Genomic DNA, 21239 nt, shown 5'->3' on the forward strand with positions numbered 1-21239 from the left:
AGACGTGATGTAACAGCCAGCACTGAGACCAAACAGAATGGGGTACGTGCTATTAAGGGGATAGGAACAGGTCTACGTAAGGACCCAGAAGAGGATTTTTGTGTTGGAGAAATGGGGAAATATCTCAAGTGTCCAGGGGGAGCTGGATTTTGAGAGGTCACGCAAAGGAAAGGTCACACAAGAAAAGGAAGACGAGGAGGTTCTGGGAGGAGATGATGTTTAGCTATTAATGTTGATTAAAGGAAGGAAAAGAGCGGGAGAGAGAAAGAAATCAAAGTTGGGGCAGATTATGAGACACTCTGGCTGCTGTTCTACAGGGTGATGCCCTGCAATGCACAGCTGTTAACTTTACTGGAAATGGTCCTACTCAGAGACAACCAGGGCAAACTAGAATTTAGTCCCTATCATTAGCTTTGATTTTATGAGATCTTTCAACATAAAACTTCATGAAGGAAAGCACTTTGGGTGTGAAACAAAATGTACAATCCTGGTACCTGAATGACTCCGTCCTTGGTAGAACTTAGCCTTCTAAAGAGAGAACATTAATTTGTTCAGGCCTCTAGGGTCCCATTAGGGCCCTGCTGCCCAAATGAATGGCTTCTCCTGCCCAGATACTTATCTTACCTCCAGAAATGGCAGACACTGGATAGCAGGTGGCCCACTGACTTAGAAAAACAACCAAAGAAATAATTGATTTGTGTAAATAGATATTTACCCAAATATGATGCAAAAGAATACTGAAGACACGAATAGGAACCATTTGCAGCAGCATAATATCCATGGACTGGTATGGGTATGGAGCAGTGTTTGCATCCACCTCTGTGCTGGTTTTATTTGCTGCCATTGCTGTGGAACAGTGTTTACAGCTGCAAAGGCAGTCTCAATGCCCAGCCTGGTTGCTTTTCTGCAGGATTTATGTCCTCGTCTTTGGTTAGTGTCCCTTTAATATAAGAGCATGCTCACACTCTTAAAATGGATTGAAAAAAGAACTCACAGAATCTTAGCATGGTTTCCAAAAGGAATAAGGTCTTTCAGTGCCCCTTCTAATTTTCTAAACTCTCACCCCAGCTTCAGTGCACTTCTGCACATAAACTCCTTTACCCTGAACCCCCCCCGCCCACCCCAAAACTATGTTAGAATCCAGTTTTTCTAATTTAGGCTAGAAATAAAGTGTCAGTTTGTCCCCCATGTTTTCCGTAGGACTCATAAATAACTTTTTATCACGACTATCTATAACCTGACCCCTCCCCCTCCTATAAATTCGTACTCAGACCTAGAGACTGCTTCCTTAGGGAAACTGCATTGCAGAGGGAGCAATGCGGACAGAGCTGATGGTGTCAATCTGTGGAGGAGTGAAATGATATTCTAGATCTATAGGGGCCTGTTACCTGGGTGTCCAGGTGCAATATAAAAGTTTACAGCTCCTCTCCAGTAGGTCATACTTAAATTTTCTTCCAGAGGGAAAGGCTCACAGGGAAACCAAGGCCTAGCTGGGCTAAATAGCTGACTGAAAAGCACAGAATAAGTCAGAATGGGTGAACCAGGGAGAAAATTCAGACCATCATCATGCATGCGCTCAAACCACTAAACCGTCTCTCTTCCAAGGCCCCTCACCAAAGAGGATAGGGATGAAGGTGGCTGTGAAACGTTCAAGGAAATATTAACTCTTTTCTAGGAGTTCTTTGAATTGTATTAACGTGATGATTATTAATAATTTACTGTCATGCTACATTAGTGCTATATGATAACAACATTGTTTCTGTTAAACGGTACAAATGAGTAATGGGATTTGTGGCTTTCGTTGCTTACCAGTTCACTGTCACCCCAATAGCGTATCACAGAGGTGCTACAAGGAGCCTGTGGAGAAGAAGCAACGAGTTCCTCTCTGGGATTCTAGGAATTCTGCCTTTTGTCTGAGTTTTTCTTTTGGTGGTTATTACCTTGACTATGTGGCTTCTGGCTGAAGAAGAGTTTTTATAAGTGAATTGTTCTGCTCATCTGTTTTTCTTTGTCAAATTATACCTATCTGGTATAGCATGTGAAATTCACCAAAATCACCACAAACAAGAGAAAGAATTATCTGACCTTAACAGCATGGGACAGTCATTTCAGAAATGTGGCCTCAGGCAAGCTCAGGTCTCAGAAAATAGTTACAACTCTAGTTTATAATAGGAAACTTATTTTTTCCTAACTGTTCAAAGATGTTCAGTGACTTCTTTAAAAAAATAGTAAAATATCCAATAGAAGTTAATTATATTTCCTCATGTTTAGGGTTTTGTTAACAATTAAAATGATATCTAAATGTTATCTTGCTTTCCGTGACTATGTGGACTGGATTTCTCCAGTCACATCATAGAAGAAGGAGATAAAGTCTAGATTTAGAACCTGAGATTTAAGCTGACTAAATTTTCCTTAAAAAGAATTAGAAATGCTTCTTATAGAGGAGATTTTAAAAGCATTCTCTGAAAGCCAGGTTATTTTTTTTGGTCATGCCTTAATATCAAAGATATCAAAGTATATGGGACATAACATACTCTTCTTCAGTAAGCAGTGGAAACAAGTTTGTTGTCACTGAGCTTTAAAAAGCAAGTAAGTTTGCCCACACTTCAAATAAATGTATACAAAAGCATGATAATGTCCTATTTGTTTATTCCTAGAAATCAGTGGAAAGAAACTTGTCCTCAGCCATTCATTTGAGGTTGCTAAGAAAAAGTCATTGATCTACTCAGGCTCAGCTGCTGGAATTTAAATAATACTTGTTAGTATTTGCAGTGAGAACTTTGCCTGAGGGGGTAGAGAGATGGGGCAAGGGGGAGCAATGGGTGCGATGGGCGGCACCTCCTATTTTCTCTTTTGTCTGAGGCTACACAGCTGGAACTTATTTTTACTTTCCTCGCTCTGAACTTGACTCTAATTATTTGTCCCTGTTATAGTTCCCTGGTGTTGAAACCAAGTTTTAACTTGTAGAGTACGTTGTTGTACGCTTATTATAAGGTGGGAAACACACCCCTCTTCCTTTTCTAGTTTTTTTTTAAAGAAACACCCCCAGAGCCCTATCAAAGTCTGTAATATTCACATGGTATTTTAAATTTCTGCACAGCTTCCACCTTTACTTAGTAACCTTGTTTCCAGGTTTTACATCTGGGGCTTTGACCTTAACTTGCCAGTAATTTATATCTTGAGACTCTGAAATGTGTGGCAAGTGTGTGGCAAGTGTAGCCAGCTCCTGTGGTTGCTCTTAGGATGTAAGCTTGATAAACCCCGGGGTCAAGAGCACACTATTAAAACATGCGACTTTTAAATCTCAAAAGGTAGAATGGTGAGATGTATTCCATCATAACTGGTGGTTTTGTTATTAATATGAAAATTAGCTGTTGTGCTCCTTTTAAAAAAAGGCAGATAGCCACTTGCAAATTGTTGCTGGAATAGTCTTTCCTAACAAGAGGGCTGACTTTTGTTTTAAGACTTTTTTTGAAGGTCTGGTAACCATTTTCCAACAAGTCCATATGGCTTTGGTTAATCTCTATCCTATTCCCACCACCACTTTTGTTCCCCACCCCCTACCCACATATACAAAATAGATTTTATTGATTCATTAAATTCTAGAAGATATTTTCAGTAGTACCATTTCTTTTAATGGACTTTACTTTCTCAGCATTTATTGTGAAAGGAATATTAATGCTTAATTCTACAGTCACCTGTCTAATTTGCATATATCTGTGTTGTATGTTAAACCACATGGAAACCAACACAGGAAAGCTGGGCTCTGCTAACAACTAATAGCCTATCTTTTCTTGTGACTTGCACAAATTGAGAAATATTGCCTCTGGCAAACATAATGGAAAACTGCATTTTTAATGCTCCCACACACACTCATTTCTTTAGAAAGAAGAAAGTGACTGACTATTCTTAAAAATAAAACTTTCCAAAGTACCCAGATTGACAAGGGACACAGAAAAAGAGAAGGATTTTGGCTTTTGGAATGAAGATTTGGGGATGAATAAGGTTAGGCAGAGGTGTTAAATTTGACTAGTGAGTACAGCATTGGGCCTAAAAGTGCGAAAAAAATATTAATACGAGAGTCTCTTGCCTCTCCTGCTAAACTTACAGTTCTTCATGAAGAAGAAGTTTTGTTACCTTGATTACTTTTGAGTTGCTTGAAGTCTCATAATGTTTGTATTTAATTTGATAGTCTGTGTGAAAGATAATTGATGGGAGTTTTTTGATACAAAGAGAAGGTTTGACTTATTATTAAAGTCCTTTATTTGAGGTGTTTTTAAGCTCACTTTTATATTCTATTTCTCATATCTGAGGAAAGGATTCCCTCTTATGATTTAAGTTTACATTTCATATCAGAGCTCATTTCGGTTCACCCAGCAATTTGGAGTTAAAGTGAGACATCACGCTAATTGCAAGGAACAGCACAGGTTGGCTACATTAGCAAAAACAAACTAAGTGGCATGGGAAGGAAAATGAAAAACAGTTTCTAAATGCTGGAGTGAAAACAAATAGATACGTCTTGTGGTATTTCTTTAGCAGCAGTTTATAATTACCTCTCTTCAAGGCTTGTTTTAAGTGGACTGTAACAGTAGCTTGAAAAGTAAACTAGTAAGGGATCCAGTTGTTTAGACATGGCAGCAGAGTAAGGAAGGAGCCGCTCTGTGGGAGCAAGGGCAGGCAGTCCTTTAGCGGAATCCGCTCCAGTGCCTTAGGCCTTAGGTCTGAAGTTGGCTGTCGGAAGCCTTTGACTACACAGAGTTGTTTGTATCCAGCATTGTGTCAATTAGCTCTTGAGTAACAAATGCCCTCAAACTTTGTGGCTAAGACAAAATTTATTATTTCACAGTTTCCCTGGGTCAGGAATCCAGGGGCAGCTTGACTGGGTCCTCTGGGTCTGAGTCTCTCACAAGGCGACAGTTATTTCAAGGCTCAGCTGAGAAGAAGAATTTACTTTCTAGCTCACTCATGTGATTGTTAGCCCGATTCAGTTCTTTGTGGCATCAGTTCCTTGCGCTCTCTTGGCTGGAAGTCTCCCTCAGTTCCTTGCCACGTGGGCCTCTCCACTGAGAATCTCACAATGTGGCATCTTGCATCATGAGCAGGAGAGAGAGAGCTAGCAAGGAAGAAATCACAGCCTTTTACAACATAGTCACAGAAGTGACATCCCATCACATTTTCTGTAGTCTCCTTGTTAGAAGCAGGAAACTGGGCCCAGCCCACTCACAAGGAGAGGGGCACACACAAAGGCACGCATACAAGGAGGTGGACATCATTGAAACCAGGTCAGAAGCTGCCTACCACAAGCATGGTGTCAGTATTCCCTTGCCACGTCCAACTGATAGGCCTGTAGTGAATTGTGACATGAGTATTACGTGTATTGGCAATGCTAAATGTAGCTTTTGAAAGTACTGATACAGGGGCACTGAATGTGGTCCCCTTTACGTATCAGATTGGCTGGTAAGTGCTGAATGGTGCTCACCTGAGCCCCGGGAGACCAAGGAAGCAGGTTTTCAGGAATGGCTGAAGGTAGGGCCTCTGCCTGAGGTCATGGAACAAAGTGAAGATTAGCAGCCTTCGTGGCCTTATTGGCATGATACTCTAAACACAGAGAACCAGAGGGCCCCTGATTATATTTCATTATGTGTTGTAAGGTTTTGATTGGTACCTTGCAGATCATTAGGGGGAAGGGACCCTATGGGTTGATTTATAAAGTTGCTATTAAGATCATGGAATGGGAGGTTGTGCTTGTTTTAATGGTCCCCACACCCCTACTCCCAATTTCCTGACTCCAAACGTACATTTTCAGCAATAAACCAAGTAGAAGGATATGAATTTGGATTATGTGACAAATGTTTAAAACATGAGTTGAATTTCTCATTTTACTTTGACAAATTCTTTTAGAAAATCCATGTATTTTTATAGCAAGTGTTCAGATCTAAGTTTTCTTTACCTCTTGCAGGTTAATTCCTCTTTTTGGTTGCTAAAGCTGCGATTTGGGAACTTAGGAATGAAATGTTTTAATTCTTTTGTCCCAGTTGCTATTGGTTGGCTTCCAGAGGACCTGTAAAGCCTTGATAAAATTCCCTCTGATAAACATGTCTGGGACACCCTCACGCTCCCAGACACAGCTGACTCTGTACCCAAAGCTGTGCTGGCCAATTCTTGCAGACCTTGGTGATCACATGGGTTCTTCCTGGTGCCCTAAACTGTGGTACATATTTATGCCCCCAGCTGGAGTTAAGCATAGTACGAGGACAGGAAATTCGTCTTGTACATCTTTGCATCCACAGCACCTAATAGGGTAGCTGGCACATAGTAGGAATTTTGAAAGCATTTGAATGGATGGGTGAAGCTGCAGTAATATATAATACATCTTAGTGATTATTCACCATCAGTTTTCATATGTTCAAGATTAATTTTCTAAAAGCAGCATGAGAACTTGTATATAAATTTTGTTTTAACTAAGATAAAGATAGTGTTGGTCATTATAAAGTGATGTGTCTCTAGAATCATGGGGATTAATAGTGTCTACCTCCTGACAAAAGCCAGGCACATTTTTAAATTTTTACTCCCTCATGTCTATCTTCAATTATTTTGCTCATAATTGATCCTAAAAGGATTTTCTTCATCAATTTACTTGTGTGAATATTACATTTTTCAACTCCTGTGTTATTGTGTGTTTTTAATGCTCAATTCTCTGCTTTTTGTTTGCTTGTGACTAGTAAAGCACTTTTATATTACCTTATATCTTCAAATATTACTAATAATTGTCGCTATTTGTAAGTGGCCTAAAGACGTCCTACATTTGTCAGCTAAGGGATTGTAGGGTTAAGAAACCCAGAACATAATGTAGAATAAAGCCACACACTCACTTTTTTAAACAAACCTTGCATAAAAAATTGAGTTTTTCCTGATATATAAAAAGTTTTTATGCTTTTTGATTTTATTTTTGTTTTTCAACATAACAGGTAAGGAACTCATGTTATACTGACCTAGCAAGGTACACCCTCTCAGATTGGTTAAGCATTTACTTCATGAGCTCAGGTCAGAGGTTGTGGAATCAACTGATGTAACGTCATCTGCATAGTGTACTCACATTATATGGTTATAGTCTTTGTTCATTAATTTTTCTAAGGATTAGAGTATGGTAGTCAAACAATATCATAAGGTGTCAGTCATGTTATCATTGTTACGGCTTTTCTGGTGATAGGAGATGAGGAAGTAATGGAGAAGTTTGATGGGGAAGAGAGGTTTTTATTTTATGTAAATAGAAGCACATTTTGTATTCTTAATGCACAGAAGAATGTAACTCACCCAGTAGCTAAGGCTACTTGTCCCTCTTTGAGAACTGGCGAGTGAACTCTCTTCAGTTTTTCCTGGACAGCTTATCTTTTGTTGCTGTTTAGTTATTCCAGTGTGCCCTACAATGATTTTTATGTCCTGGATTTATACGATTTCTCCTGCATGTAAATCTGAAAGACCTGTACTACAAACTCCAAGAAGTTCCCACAGTAAAACAATTAAACATTAGGTCCTACCTTGAGCCTGTCACATCTTGCTGTCTCATTGGGAAAATCAGTTATTACATGTGGCAAATCAGGGCCACGAGGCTCATAGTGAGTTCATCTCAGCTCAGATATCCATAGAACAGCAGTGTGAATATCCGTGTGTCACCTTTTCACACCACCTCTCGTGAATAAGACAAAAACTATCTCAAGAACTTAGGTTTTTCTAATGAATTGGAGTCACCTGCGTGCACTGTGTTTGTGACATGCACATTTGCAGTTGGGGTCCACAGGAAGAACCATTTCCTGGATCAAACCACAGAGTGCAAATACTGTGCCCTAAGTAACACACTAGTTACTGTAAATGTCAGGAGAGGGAGTTTTTCCGACTTTGATTTAATGAAAGCCTACAGCCAAGCCAGCTGTTAGCACTTCTTAACTGCTTGTCAGAGCGAACAGGGGACATGGGGAGGGCCGAAAACATCTTTTCTGTATACTTTTGTCCTAGAATTAAAAGAGTTTTCAACAGGTGTTGAATAGCGACACTAGGGGTCCTTTACAGCTTGATGTCTTTTAGGTGGTGAATTTCTAAGTTTTCCTCCAGGACGTGGATATGGAGTTACATGAGGAGATCCGTGTAAAATTAGTTTGGAATTTGCATCTCGAATCCGCTCACTTGCAAAATAAGCGTTTTAGTTTTCTGGGCTCCCCATGAAGAATCATAAAAGACAAAAATAAAAAAGAGGGAAGGCACACCAAACATCAGTCCTCTCTCCGTCACTGAGGATATTACCAAACTAATTGTAAGCCATGTGTGTTTTGATTGATGTCATCTGCTTTTTCTGAACAAAGAAACCACTTGAAGCAAACACATAAGGAGGAAAGTATGCAAGCACTCATTTCTGTAATTTTTGTCATTTCTAGAATGCATTAGTAAACATATGTGACTGTTAAGGGTCTTACCACCCTTGGAAATCCCTTTGACATTATGCTGTGTGCACTGAGGAGAGATAATCTTACAAATGCAGGGAAAGTTTACAGCCTTATTATCTTGAAGAGGAGAAGAAAGTTTCTTCCTCAAATGATTTATAACTTGAAACATGTTGTCATGTTTTGGTAAGCCCACTTTATTAATTCCATCCTTCTCTGTGGCAAATTTTTAAAAATAAATGTACCATTGCAACATAGTACTTTCTCAATAGCATATTGTACTTATAATAGCATGAGGGAAGTTGCTGGGCTCAGTTTAGTCATATAGAATGCAGAGCCAAGTTCTGAGTAAAACCTCTAATTGAATTACCTGCAAAGCACTGACAGACAGGCTTTCAGGACAGACAAAGCTTTGCTTTCCCCAGCAGAAACAGGTCATGTTTAAGTTGGCCTCGTAACTGGCTGTTATTGGTTCTTGCCAGCACTTTCACCTTGGGCTCCGGTGGGCCCCTTTTCCTGCCGGAGAGGAGGAGGAGCTCTCTGAAAGCAGGAGGGCTCAAGCATTATCTTCTTATTTTAAAGAAAATTGATAACAGATCAAGTTAAATGGAAGAGCCTTTGAAATAAAAATCTAAAGTATTTTTCTGTAGATTACCAGCATTCTTGCATCATTCTTTCTTTATTGTATTGAAAACAGAAGATAGGGATGGCCCTTTCTATAGCAGTCTGTATCAATCTGAAAAGCACTTTTGTTTTAACTTCTGGGAAGAATTAGAGTCTGCTCCCGTTGTTCAGGAAAGAATGTATTGGAGACCACTTGCATTTGGAAGTGAAGAGTAATCTGTCGTTCTCTCCTTTCTCTCTTGCTCTCTCTTTTTGTCTTATCCACAGCCTCTGCAATCCCAGATAATGGAAGAAGGTCCTGTCTAAAGCTCAAAGTCTTTGTGAGACCAACAAGTAAGTTCCCTAGAATGAGCTTCAGAGGGCGGCTTCACGGCGCATGCTTTATTGTATGGTCTGGTTCACAGCGGTAAAACTTTTTTTACTGTTAAATCCTGTGTGGTATCTGTTTTGTATATCAACATCCATGTTTTAGTTTTCATCATATTTTTTCTCATTCTTCATGATGCTTTTATTTGAAGTACACAGCAGTTGCTAACTTGTTGTTTCTTAGACTGTTGTATGGGCACAGCAAAGGGGAACAATATTGGCATTTGGATACATGCCAGTGATTGTAAAACAATCTACATCAATAAAAGGAAAAAATAGAGAGAAAGAAAAAAAGAAAGAAACGGGAGTTGAAGGGTGTCTTCACTAACATATTTGGCTGTTATCTCTATTTTTGTTATAGATAGCTGTATGAAAACTATAGGTGTTCATGATCGTGTTTTCGATGTTAACGACAAAGTAGAAAATTCATTAGAACCAGCAGGTTAGTATGCTTAGAGAATCTCTTTTAACAAATGCATCTCTCTCTGGTGCTTCAGTACTTTTTTTCCTTTCTTCCCTCCGCATGTTTGCATGTTATAGTTGCTCTGCTTTTGCTCATTGCTAGTAATGCTAATATTATTTATATTCTTCCTCATTCCTCCAGTATCTCTGTGTAGTGCATGGTAGATAAAATATGACTTTTCTTTTTTGGGCATGGGTTTGATATAATGCGGTATCCTGATATAGAGGCCCCATCAGAATGCTAAAATCTCACTCCTTTTTACCATATCTTCCGAGCATGCTGGTGACTCACTGTGAATATTAATGGATCTGTTTTCATATAAGACAGAAGAAATTTCTATTGTATATGCTTATAAAATTTTTTTATATTATGTCCAAATCTATGGATAAAAGTAATAGGACTATTGCACAAAATAGCAACGAATTCAACATATTCAGTTTTCTCTAGAAATTCACATGCATCAATGGACTGATCTAAAGAACTTAATTTTATTTCAAATATTATTTGGGCTGTTGTCAATAGCAGTTGGTCTGGAGAAGTATAATCATGTTGCCTCCTAACGCCACAAATTCACACACCTGCTGCTCCCACAAATGTGTCAGTAGTCTGTTGAGCCAAAATAAGTATTAAAGACGAATAAATTTTTTCTACTAGTAGCTTCCACACACCCAAACTTTCCCATCACAGTGAAGAAAAGTAAAACCCACAAAAGCACTCAGTGAAGCATTTACACTGTAGCATAGCGCAGATAATGTAAACCACTTGGTTTTCAATTCAATCTGGCTATTTAATGCACCTAGATTGAGTGTGAGAGGTGGGCGCCCACTAGCCATGGTTCGCTGAGGAGTGTGCCTCGATGCCCCTGTATACTTGCCTTCCTGTTCTTTCCTTTCCTCCTCCCACTGTTGAAGATCTTCACTGGTTTCCTTACCCGTCTCCCATGACCATCTCAAAGTTAAGGGAAATAAAATTATTTTCTCTTCACAGAAAGATGTGAGCCCCCTTATGCAAACAGAGGCTTTTTATTTCATCTGTTTTCACTAGGACTTCTCTTTCTTATGGTCCTAGAAATTAAAGTGTTGTGAGGTCCACTTTCTCCTTTGACTATTGTTACGGGGACTTACTTACGGTCAATGAGCCTTAGGGAAACTTACCTGAGTAAATACGGTGCCTCAGGACATACAATAGCTTTCACGTTGTACCTGACAGGAAGAGTTAGGTTCTTTTCCCCAAGCATTCTTGTTTTTCTGAGGCAGGCAACCTACCCAGAGCACAAATGAGAGGTGTGTACAATAAGCGCTCTCAGAGGCCTTAGTGGCTCCCCAGGGATCAGTTAGCCGCTTTAGAAAGTTGCAAGCAGTGAGTGCTGACATGGAGACATTTTAATTGTGTCCTGGAAATCTGGAAGCATTATTGTGGCTTGTCAAGGTACCAGACTCCTCACAAGCTTGAGAACTTGGGCCATCATAGGACCTGTGAGTTAGAGGGTCTCTCTTTTAAAAACCAGAGTCTACACTCTTCCTTTTACGACTGAGACTTGGCCAAGGCCACACAGCATTTTAGAGACAGATGCAGGTTTAATATTCAGATCTCTCAACTCTCATTCCAACATTAGTATAAAAGTAGGCTTCTGTTACCGTCACTAGATATACAGATGTTCAGAAAGAGAACTTTACTCTTTTGACTTTAGTCAGTCACATGTAAAATGACTGGCAGAGTTAGGCAGGTTATAAACATAAGTTAGCCTGAATTACGATTTTTTAATGCACATTGTTACAGAATATAGACATACCTTTCCAATCTTTTTTTCCAGGTAAATTACACTGCCTGTCAAGAAAGCAAGAGGCTGTTTAGAAACATAACAGATTGCATGTTTTTCTTTGATAATGAAGAGGCACAGTGAGGACTGTTCTGACGTTAGGAAAATTACCTTTGAATTCAACTAATGATAAAATGCAAGATATTAAGCTATATTCATACATGAGCATATTTAACTGTCTTTGGGGAAATAGGCCTTTTTTACTGAGCATTTAAAATCCATGATGACCCCAAATCTATGCACATATAACTGATGGAAATTGCAAAAGTTTGACAGATGTAATCAGTGTGTGTGTGTGTGTGTGTGTGTGTGTGTGTGTGTGTGTGTGGGGAGTGGACATGCATAAGTGTACATCCAGGAAAAAAATCCTTGAGTCAGTCATGACTATATTTAAGGGCTTTCTGATGAGCACCTTCACTAAAAAAGTAAGACAAGGTTGAGCTACGATCCCGGGCTGTATGAATGTAATCATAAATTTGAGTACTTCACCATATTCCTTAGAAAATTCAGTCAGAGTTGAGGCTCTGCACCACTGTGTGGAGTGGTCGAGTGTAGACCCAGACTTTATGAATCCAGCAAGCCTGAAAGGATTCCACTGCATGTTCTCGGCAATGTGTACTAATTCACCTGTCTTTGGAATGTATTTGTCTTTTTTGTTTGCTTGCACACTCTGCCTGCCAGTTTCCTATCATCAGGGACACAGGATGATCTCAGGGCAGACATATGTCACATAATATGCTCCAAAATATTGCTAGCGTTCTCTCAGTTAACCATTGAAGCCCTCATGTTGTGGAATCCTGCAGCCAGGAGGCAAGACTTGATTTGGCTTCTGAAGAGGACTATTTCTTCTTCCAAGCCACATTCACTGTTAGAAGTGTTAGAAATTCTCTCCTGTTTAGGTGTAATTTCCATTGGGATAGATTTTACTTATGAATTCCTCCTTAGAATTCTGAAATTGCTCATATTTACCCAAAAACTTACCAGTTTCTCATTTTGCTTCTTGGGGGCCAACATCTCCCAACTTTGAGGCCCTATTTTAATCAAAAGATGCCTCATAGAATCCTGAGCCAGGACCAGCATGTTGCAGGGAGAAGAGAAAAATCGTGATGCCCTAATAGGACAGATTTTCCCCTTTGAGGACAAGACAGTATTTATTGGTTGGTTGCTTAGAAGAAGGCTGATTCCAAAGATTGTCTATGATTAGTGAACTGAAAGGCACATTGAGCCTCATGCTTCACGTATATGAAAAACAAAAGCTTTCTTCTCAGTGTCCTGCAAGGTCCATTCACCGTGTTTTGTGCTCCGTGGGCCTAGAGCAATGGAAAGTCGTCACTGAGCAGCCTGCAGGGACGGCGAGGCTGGGCTCCTTCAAGCTCATACTGAGCTCATACCTGAGTGTGACCTGGGTACCTTTTATCAGTCCACTTCCAAACTTTACAAGGAAAGGATTGGGTAATTAATATGTTAGCAAAAATAAGGTGGAGAAAAACTCTGTAGCTGATGTAATTTCAGGTATATAAATACACGTGGTATGTCAAAATGAACTCTGGAATCCTCAGGGTTTATGGTTCTGTCACAGTTGAGCCTGAAGTACGCTATTGCTCTGATTGACAACATATTGGTACTCTTCAGAAAGTGATTTGGATTTTAATTTCAGGGCTATTCAGGGCATTTATGTCTACCACTTGTTAACTATGGATTTAATATCTTTGCAAGGCTGAGAAAGAGCAGAGAAAAGAGAAGAGTCCACAGTAATCGGCTCTACCATGGGGGGCTTTATATTTTCCTCTGCGTTCGTTGAACTTCCCATTCTTGCTTCCTAACCTTTTCTAGTCTCCAAAGCTAATAGGCACTCCATGCAGGTTTGCTGAGGTCCAGGAGAGGGGAGCAAATTTGACGCAGAGACGCAGCCGCTTCTCGGTGAGGCCAGGCTGAAATGATAGGAACCCTCCAGGGCAGAAGACTCAGCGCGGAGAAGACATGTTTCTCAGCTCATATTGGGAAGGAATGTGACGTACAGGGACATCGCACATGACCATATCTGAAGCAGGGGCCAGCCTGTGAGCCTGAAAAGTGGCCACTTTAGGACAATAATACTCTACCCAGTGAAGAAAAAGCATCCTTATTGTGACATGTTGTGGTGTGTGAAAATATAAATGAGTTTAAAATAACTGATAATCCATGAAGGGGTTCTAGGTGAGTCATTCAGGGCTTATCCTTCAAGGTCTACAAAACCGAGAACACTAGAGTCTCACTCGTTACCGTTCTTTCTGATTGACCATTGAACAAACCCAAGATGGCAATTGCTGAGCTCCCACAGGAAGGTCCCCTGATGCTGAAAGCCCACTGTTGGCTCCAAGAACATGTAGTTCAGAGATCACTTAGGCCAAAAGCACAAGTTAGGTCAGGTGGAAAGAAGAAGACAGGCAACACTAGAGCATAGCATGGCGCATAGGCAAGCCGCCAATCTATCTTTGGGTACTAATTGCTGCAAAGTTCCATTTCAAAGTTAAGTCTGTTTATCATGTAGATCAGGAAGGCCGTCCAAAGTCAGAGGCGGCCTCATAGAAGACTTTATAGCTAAATAAAAGAAGGTTACCACACTTAATCCATTTTATTTAGAGGAAAATTTGCATCCACACTGATAATTCATGTGCCAAGCTTCAGCCTGATAAAAGTAAAACTAGTCAAGTTCAAGTAATTTAATCCTGGAGATACCAGGTTTGTAATGGTTAATAGCACCATAATTGATTCCTAATTATAGGCACACCAGTGGGCGCCAGTTTATTGAGGCTTAGTGGGCATTATGTATAGTTTATTTAAAATGCTGTTGTTTTGGCATTTAATTTTTCATATTTAAAAAGTCATCTAGGTATCCAACAACCAGGCATTCAGTACTAATCCTATGAAACTGCTAAAAAGAAGAAAATGGGCAGCCCCTTCTGGTTAACCACTAATATGCCAACATAACTGCACCCCTCCACCCCCGGCCCGAACATGTCACTTGCTTCTCCATGGCATCTTGGGTTTAGAAGTTACATTCAGGTACGTCAGGTTTGTGCAAAGTGCCTCTGACTGCCAGCGAACCAAAGTAGCTTACATGCCAAAGGTTACAGTATGTGCACAATTTTTCCCCTCCATTTTTAAGGAAAGTACTAATATTGCTGAGAAAGTCCAATTTTCTCTGCCTCTCCTTTGTTTGCTGTAAATAATGAGTGATTATGCAGACATGAAAGTCAATGGTGGCACAAGGTTCATTACCCTACTTTGCAGAGGGTGGCGAGGTCTGTTAACAGCAGGCTGCTGCAAGAGCGTTATTAAGGATGTGAAATCTCATTGGAATGTGTGCTTTCTATTTGAACAGATGACACCGTACATGAGTCAGCCGAGCCATCCCGCGGCGAGAACGCGGCACAAACACCAAGGATACCCAGCCGCCTTTTGGCAATCCTACTGTTTCTCCTGGCGATGCTTTTGACATTATAGCACAGTCTCCTCCCGTCACCTGTCACAGAAAACATCAGGGTCTTGGAACACCAGAGATCCACCTAACTGCTCATCCTAAGAAGGGACTTGTTATTGGTTTTTTTGGCAGATGTCAGATTTTTTTCTTTCTTTCAGCCTGAATTCTAAGCAACAACTTGGGGACAGTGGGGGGGCTAAAGTAGTTGCTGCCCCCCTCATCCCACCTTCCCCCCAGCCCTTACCCCTGACTTCTCTCCCCTCTTCCAAATTAAATGGACTCCAGATGAAAATGCCAAATTGTCGTAGTGACACCAGTGGTCGTCAGCTCCTGTGTATTCTCCGCTAAGAGCTCACCTCCGTTAGCTCACTGTCAGCCGTACATGGACAAGGAAGAATAGTGGCAGATGCAGCCGGTGATGCCGAGGCCCAGGAGGGTTTTACTCTCCCATACAATATTTATGCCTTCTCATTCAGAACTGTAAGATGATCGTGCAGGGCATCATGTCACCATGTCAAGTCCAGAGGGGAGGTATTAAGAATAGATATAATATTACACCATTTCCTCTAGGAGTATATAAATGAACGGCTTCTAAAAGGTTGAGACACTGGTTTTCTTAAGATAACTGTCTTAAAGCATTCTTGACAGCAAAACCTGTGCTCCGTACAAGAAGCCTTTTTTCCAGGAGGCGGGTCAGGTGGCGGAATGCTAGCACAGAGAAGTGTGAAGACAGAGACAACTAGGTTTAGTGGGGGTGCGTATGTGTGAGTGCCTCTAATATTTTTGGTGACTGGGCAGTGCACACCAGATTTTTCTTTCCTTTGAATACAGATCACCATGGTGCTACAACTTTTTTTTTTTTTTTAAAAACTCAAAGAGGCATTTTTATGAATAAAGTGACCTTCCCCAAGGCTGACAAGCCAGGGTTGATGCGTGTATAATGGAATAGCTTTGGATACTCCTCTGGGGGACAATACATACCAAGGAAAGGATATCAGTGGCCCGAGGAGATGTGATTTGGCTTTGCTGGAGCGCCAGTGTGCTGTGGCCTTTCCCCGACTCCCTCCCTAGTACCCACATTTTGCTCCACAGTCCACGATTACAGGGGCTCAGACACAAACCCCTGTCACCAGGAGAGTCAGTCAGCACTACTTGGGAGGGCTAAAGGGAAATTTGGAATAAAAATTCCAAAGTTTGGATAAAAAAATTCAAGTGTTGATTTTATATTCTTTCCCTTTCTGACACAGCCTGAAGCGTAGGGGGAACATGTGTTTATCTGTGGGAGATAAACAAGATGGAGTCCCAAAGACTTTAACAAAATATTTTTTTAAAAATCCACTAGAATAGAAAATACATTATTTAGATATACTTTATGCTGAGAGTGAGTATATATGCTTGTCCTATTTAAACTTGTGAGAAAAAGTGGTATCCCTTGATACATTTAGAAATATGGGGGCTATCTTGTTTCATTGTGGGGGTGGGGCAGAAGGAGAATAAACGCAGGATGACCCTGTTTAAGGAATCTTAGCATGGCCGACGAGGGACGTTTCCAGTTGATTATGAGGAAATGCAAGCCTTGGGGGTTTCTTCTGGCGAGGCTGTCACGAACTTTGAACTGCAAAGCCTAGACAGGGAAAAGTGTGAGACCAGTGGAAAAGAAATCTAGCCTTTTTGCTATTGCACGACATGTCGATAGAAACCATGCCTTTGAAAACAAAACAAATATAAATGCAATGACCATGTAAGATGTGAAAAATTGGAAGCATTCCAGCAAAATACGGATTTTTTATATATTTGTTTTTTAAAATGTATATGTAAAAAAAAAAAGAGGGGTCATATTGTGGACAGACTATATGAATGGGAATTTGCTAAGAACTGTGAGCAGTTCTGAATTAGAAAAATATGTGAATGAAAGGCAGCTGTGAAGGTACTGCACCCTGGAGAGTTGTACACATGTTGAAATGTAATCTGGGCTTACCTGATCCGTTTGGAGTGGATGTTACTGCTGCGTCTGTTCACACTTGGAACCATGTGAGTGAGGTTGCCAGCCTCGCAGGTCCCCAACATCAGGAGCTTCTCTGGAGTGGCAGAGTCTTATCACAGAAGGCAGCCGCCACTTCACTGAAACAAAAGTTCACAGCATTAGATTCGTTTTTCCTTTAACTAATTATATGCTCAGTACTCTCAGTAATATCCAGTAAAACTTCTTTTTAGTAATAGTTACAGGCTTGTTGGTCCAGTGGGATGTGGGTAGGGGGAAAAAGATACCTTCTAAAATGGATCAATAGTCAGAACCAAAATAATACTGCATGTTCCATAGCCACAAGGAAATCAGAGGCTCCTGTAATGATTCCCGTTAGTCATAACTACATTAGCAATGCTACTTTCATTTAGAAACGGTGACTTCTGTGGTTTTTCTAGCATTTGTCTCTAACAAATGAAATAATTACTCATGGCCCTCCCTGCCATTGTCTTTCATTTTTCACAGTGAAATTAGACCCCTTTACTTCACCGTTGTGCCACTACAAACTAAGTAAAAAACAAAAAAAAATAGCAAGACTATCCACATCAGTAGATAGTGCGCTTACCTACTTATAAGCGACGTAATTGTAGGTACTGCTTGCCATGGAGTTTTCAAGAAGATGATCGGTATCAGACAGTTTTCATCTTGTCCAAAAAGTGCTGGTGGCCTTTTGTGGTGGTGTTACAACCCTCTGGGGGCTTAGGAGGATGTCGATGCAACTTTGTAGCAGCTTTTAATTTCAAAAACTATTCAAAAGTCTGAAGGGCAGCCTTAGCCACGTCTCAGCCCCAGATAGTCAAACCCCTGCGACCTTTGCCCCTGGTTGCCAAGGGCTTTGCAACATGAAGCAGGGAAATAAGGATCTGTCTGTTTAGTGGATACCGTGTATCCTTTAATAGACCAGGTAACAGTTCGTGTTAGTTTAGGCTATTGTTTTGTACTGTACTTTCTTGGGTGGCAGAGGAAAGAAAAGTAAAACGTTAAAAAAAAAAAAAAACTGCGTTCTTTAAATTCTGTATTATTAGCAACCTCTGTTGTATATAGTGTTTGATAATAAAGTATTAATTTGATTCTTATGTCTTTTGTAAGTGAGAACAATAGTCTTTCAGGATACAAAACATGCATTGAGGCTTTGAAACATCCAATGTATACGTGGCTGAGAAGAGTCACAAATGGCCAAAACACTGCTCCATACAGGACTCACGTGCGGTCATCGCCCTCCCAGTCTTAAGACTCCGCCATCTTGGGACCTGGAACAACATGACGTTTTTGATCAATATTTTGTCCTCAATGTTTTCAAGGTCTGATGCTGGAGCCCTATGGTGTTTTTTTCTCCCCCCAGCATGTTGGTTTGAAAAGGTTTAGGGAATTTAGAAACGGTTCTGTACTTTGGTTTGGTTTTCTGTTTGTGGTGGTTTTCATAGACTGTTCATTTTTCCCCAGGAAGAGTCTTGCCAGTATCACATGCAGCCCGTGCATGGGCAAAGTTGCAAACCAGCCCATTTAGGAAGGTTAAATGGGGGCTGTTTCCCTCTGTATCATTGTGAAAGAAGAGTCACACAGTACCTGTGGACTTTCAGGGACTTTGTTTTTCTCTGGTGCCTTAGCAACGGCAGCAGCCATTTTTATTAGTTTCCCCCAAATTAGAAAAACAGTTTTAAGTTCCTCCTCTCCATTCATTGCTCTCAGAGCTGTGGTCACTAGTTTTTCTTTTGAAAACCACCTCCACCAACACCCCCGTTTGCCTACACCCCCCTCCTTTATTTCTTATGTTTATTTTTTTGTCTCTTGCCTTCCTCCCATGCTTTATTTCCCTCAGAACTGTGAATGGGCAGGTCTGTCTCTGGTTTGGCATCACTGAGTTTTTCCCATGCATTTGCCCCAGAGCTGCTCGAATGTGAGACAAATCTCCCTACAATGGGCTTGCCCCCATTGTCTGTACAGTTTAATAGATGCTGGCATGTTGGAGGTTACCCATGAGTCAAAATCCGCTTTCCATGCTTACTCTTGACACCCCATTGAAGCCACTCATTGTGTGTGCGTCTGGGTGTGAAGTCCAGCTCCGTGTGGTCCTGTGCTTGTACTGCCCTGCTTTAAAGTTCCTTTGCACTTACTCATCGAGTGCTGTTTTGAAATGCTGACATTATATAAACGTAAAAGAAAATGTAAAAAAAAAAAAAAACCCCACACACAAACAAACCCATACGATCTGTATTTGTATATACACGTGTCCGTACAAGTATACCTAAATAAAAATTAAAGATTTTCATCATTTTAATTGGAGCCCTCCTTCTACTTCTTTGTTCCTTGAATGACGCCTTTATTTCAGGGGCTACTTGTACTCTGCTGATTTTTCAAAATCTTTGTGGACAGAAAAGATAATACGACACGCACAAGAGAAGCCCTGAGCAGCTCAAAGAATGCAGGGTCAGAAATGCCCAAGTATCTAGGCACATTCCAGTTATTCTGATGAGAAAATGGGGAGATTTTAGCCTTGTCTCTGTATTTGAGCCTTAAAATAGGCTCTGTGACAAGCCCTGCGTCCTAAACAACTGTTAAATACAACCAGAGCTAAATACAAATTAAATTCTTTCACTTTGCGCATGTTTTTCACTCCATCAAGAAAAAGACAAAACAGGCATTTTTTTCAGCAAACATCTTACACTTCAGAAAGACATAATGACAGTAGTAACAATAATAAATCATTCAGTACAACCCAAAAACCTCAATTCTCACTATCAAGGAAGAATTAACTTACTACTGTGTGACCTTGGGCAAGTCACACAATATCTTGGGACTCAGTTTCCTTATCAGGAAATAACAGGGTGTGTAAGTGATTTGTTTGATTTTCTGAATGTTGCCCTAGCTGGGCACTGCAAAGCCCATTCTGCATCTGAGTGATGCAAGTTTTTGTCTTTGATGATGACATTGCTATATAAGCACAATCTGAGAATTTCATCTGCAGAGGGAAAAAGCATCAAATATCTGACATAATAGACACCTAATGCATTTCAAGACTTGGCTTTAATTATACCATGTTAACGTTAAACTCATTGAAAGCTTTTTATTATACGTAATTATTTGACAGGGCACTAAACACTAATTATAGCTTACTGTAACCTTTTTTGCTAATGAAGAATGACAGCTTTATAGAATGAGGAACAACTCATATTTAAAAAAAAAAAAAAGATGTACTGGACTGGCTATGTGATAGTTTCAAACCAGAACAGCATTACGTTGTCATTATCATCATCACCATCATCATCAAAAGCATTTAAGTGATCATGACATTGTGCTGAGCGCTGTGCAGAGAAGTTAATGTTTACAATCTGTACTTTCAAAGTTTACAAAATAAGGCAGACATTATGTGTAAGCATAGCATAGTAATGATTTACCGGGAATGTATAAAATTTAAGCATTTATATTAGGCCTAATTCAGAGGGGAAATAGATACTTTTTAAAAAAAACAAAAGTGAGTGGAGAAAAACTTAGGGATTTTAAGATTAGGAAGCTTAGAGTTAATATCATCTTTACAAATAATAGTCAAAAAGGGGTTAGGAGCTTCTTAAAAAATGGAAAACTTGGTGAGTGAAAAACCATTGTAGGATTTCAGAAAATGGTGAAATGCACGGAGTAAATTTTCATAGTACCCACAAAGGTGACTGTGGAAATGAGAGGACCTGAGACAACACCTGAGTGTTACTGAAGCAAATTATGAGGATATTGGTCCAGAGAAATCACCACGGTGCCCTAAGGAAGTAGAGGAAGTGATGAAAAGATGACAATTTCAGATTCCGCATAAAAGAATAATGAGATAGCTGCTCCGGAAGCTGAGACTGTCTCTACACCAAATTGTGAGATGTCTAGGACCTCAGCCAAGGTGAAGGCTACATAACACACAGAGAAAAAGGATGAGTACAGCATGTGCAAAATTGGGGACTAAGATAATTTGAAAGTGACCCTGAGTCCCTATGAAGCCAGTTCCCAAAAGATAGGGCTGCACACTCTAATGGGAGAGCAGACCAGACCAGAGAGGAGACAGTGAG

The 21239-nt window shown here is 40.3% G+C and overlaps 1 protein-coding gene across 2 annotated transcripts in view; it reads left to right on the forward strand.

The window, feature by feature from the left end:
• Window positions 1-19471, forward strand: part of EFNA5 (ephrin A5) — a 272655-nt gene extending 253184 nt beyond the window's left edge. Inside the window, exons 3-5 of one of the 2 annotated variants that reach the window (XM_008506617.2) lie at window positions 9327-9392; window positions 9787-9867; window positions 15072-19471. In XM_008506617.2, the coding sequence (XP_008504839.1) occupies window positions 9327-9392; window positions 9787-9867; window positions 15072-15193 (269 nt within the window). In that variant the 3' untranslated portion in view covers window positions 15194-19471. The remainder of the gene's footprint in view (window positions 1-9326; window positions 9393-9786; window positions 9868-15071) is intronic. The other variant, XM_008506622.2, reaches the window with a different exon arrangement.
• The last annotated feature ends 1768 nt before the right edge of the window (window positions 19472-21239 follow it).

This window comes from Equus przewalskii, chromosome 13 (genome assembly GCF_037783145.1).
Source record: "Equus przewalskii isolate Varuska chromosome 13, EquPr2, whole genome shotgun sequence".
Classification (NCBI taxonomy): Eukaryota; Metazoa; Chordata; class Mammalia; order Perissodactyla; family Equidae; genus Equus; species Equus przewalskii.